We start from the raw sequence: 1,556 nt of genomic DNA, 5'->3' as shown, positions 1-1,556 counted from the left end.
TGCATGCACAGAGAACATGCAAACTCCACCCAGAAAGGTCCCTGACTGGGATTTGAGCCGGCAACCTTCTCGTTGACAGGCAACAGCTTTACCAACTAAGCCACCGTGCTGCCCTTTATTTAAACAGGAAACATAAAATAAAATTAACTTAACAGGGTTTATTTTCATTTTCTGCTTGCAAGTAGATCAACAGGAAGTGCTCACTCTTGAGAGGCTTGAGCAAGAAAAAAAACTTTTCTTAATAATGCTGTCACTTTTCTAGGAGCTGATATTATACATTTATACAACAGATTCACTCTGACAGTTCAGTTTGATGAAAGCACCTTTATTCACACGCCTAAACTTTACCTGGACCACCACCAGAATGATTTTTGTTACGCAGTAACCTGAGAAAAAAAATACACTTTGGAGAACATGAAGGTTTAAACTAAAACATATGTTCATACCGAGGACATAGACCACTGAAAACATGTTTGTATAGAAATGAAACATCTAGCCACCAAAACAACTTTCTGAGAGGAAAGCTTAGCTCTGGGTTGCTGACTTTTTTTAATTGATCTTGTGTCATTTGTGTAACACCGGCAGTTCTTGACCAGTTTCACTCCCGATAATCTAAATCACAGAGCAATTATCAACGAACAACTCATCTGCTTCTCCGCCCATAGTGGCTAGGTAGCTAAAACTACATATAAAACATAAAAATCGGACTTTTATTGATTTATCAAGGCCAAATGTCACTATTCCTACCCTTCCGATATAAACTATTTGTCATATATACTTTGACTAATAGGAATATTCTTGCTTTAGCCATGTTAGCTGCTTGGAAGCAATAGCGGAAGCGGGACAAAAATACTGCCACACTATTGGTCAGAAGGTCCCAAGACCTGCTTCTATTGGTCAAAGTGTGGATCAGTCATACACAAGACCCGCCTTTTATGAGCCAGCTGATACTCCCAACTCCTGACAAACACAAGGCCGTTTCTCACTTCTGTTCAACAACAAGCGGCAACTTGGACACGTAAAACCTTTTCAATGGGTCACTTCACACGAACAAAGACTGAAACATAACGTACCGTGTAGTATGACAGTAGGCCGGCATTGTAGTCCAAAACAAACCAGCGGTACTGCCAACCTTTCATGACGTTAGTCCACTTGCTCAGCGGCCCCTCCATGATGGACGCCATCTTTACAACAGGCGTCGGTTGGAGGAGGAGCCACAGATAGTCCGGGATGACGTCACGGGCAGGACTCTATCGAAAGACGGTGAAGATGACCCTTTAATAAAGCCAGAGGGACAGGTAACGAGTTGAATCATTTACTGCAAAAGCCTAAATTACAGCTTGGTATAAAAGTACAAAACACCTGAGTCAACATCCACACTTCTGATCAAAATGTTTTGTTTTTATTTAAAATTCCCTTAGGAAAAATAGTTTTGTTCCACACTCACAAGCATTACAGTATGTACACAAACATTACAATCATTACAACTCAAAATCTCACAAAAAACCCCGACATAACAAGATGAGCTAAATGGATGAATTGCAGTGGTGTAGCCT

General features: G+C 40.7%; 1 protein-coding gene across 2 annotated transcripts in view; it reads right to left on the bottom strand.

Annotated features, from left to right (window-relative positions):
- osbpl9 (oxysterol binding protein-like 9) overlaps positions 1-1,191 on the bottom strand; it is a 38,977-nt gene extending 37,786 nt beyond the window's left edge. For both annotated transcript variants that reach the window (XM_037698095.1, XM_037698096.1), the window contains exon 1: positions 1,074-1,191. In XM_037698095.1, coding sequence (XP_037554023.1) covers positions 1,074-1,184 — 111 coding nt within the window. In that variant the 5' untranslated portion in view covers positions 1,185-1,191. The remainder of the gene's footprint in view (positions 1-1,073) is intronic.
- Between the last annotated feature and the right edge of the window lie 365 nt (positions 1,192-1,556).

The sequence above is a fragment of the Nematolebias whitei genome, chromosome 3 (genome assembly GCF_014905685.2).
Source record: "Nematolebias whitei isolate Nwh7 chromosome 3, NemWhi1, whole genome shotgun sequence".
NCBI lineage: Eukaryota > Metazoa > Chordata > Actinopteri > Cyprinodontiformes > Rivulidae > Nematolebias > Nematolebias whitei.
The sequence above is the reverse complement of the archived record's forward strand: the minus strand, read 5'-3'. Positions and strand labels throughout refer to the sequence as shown.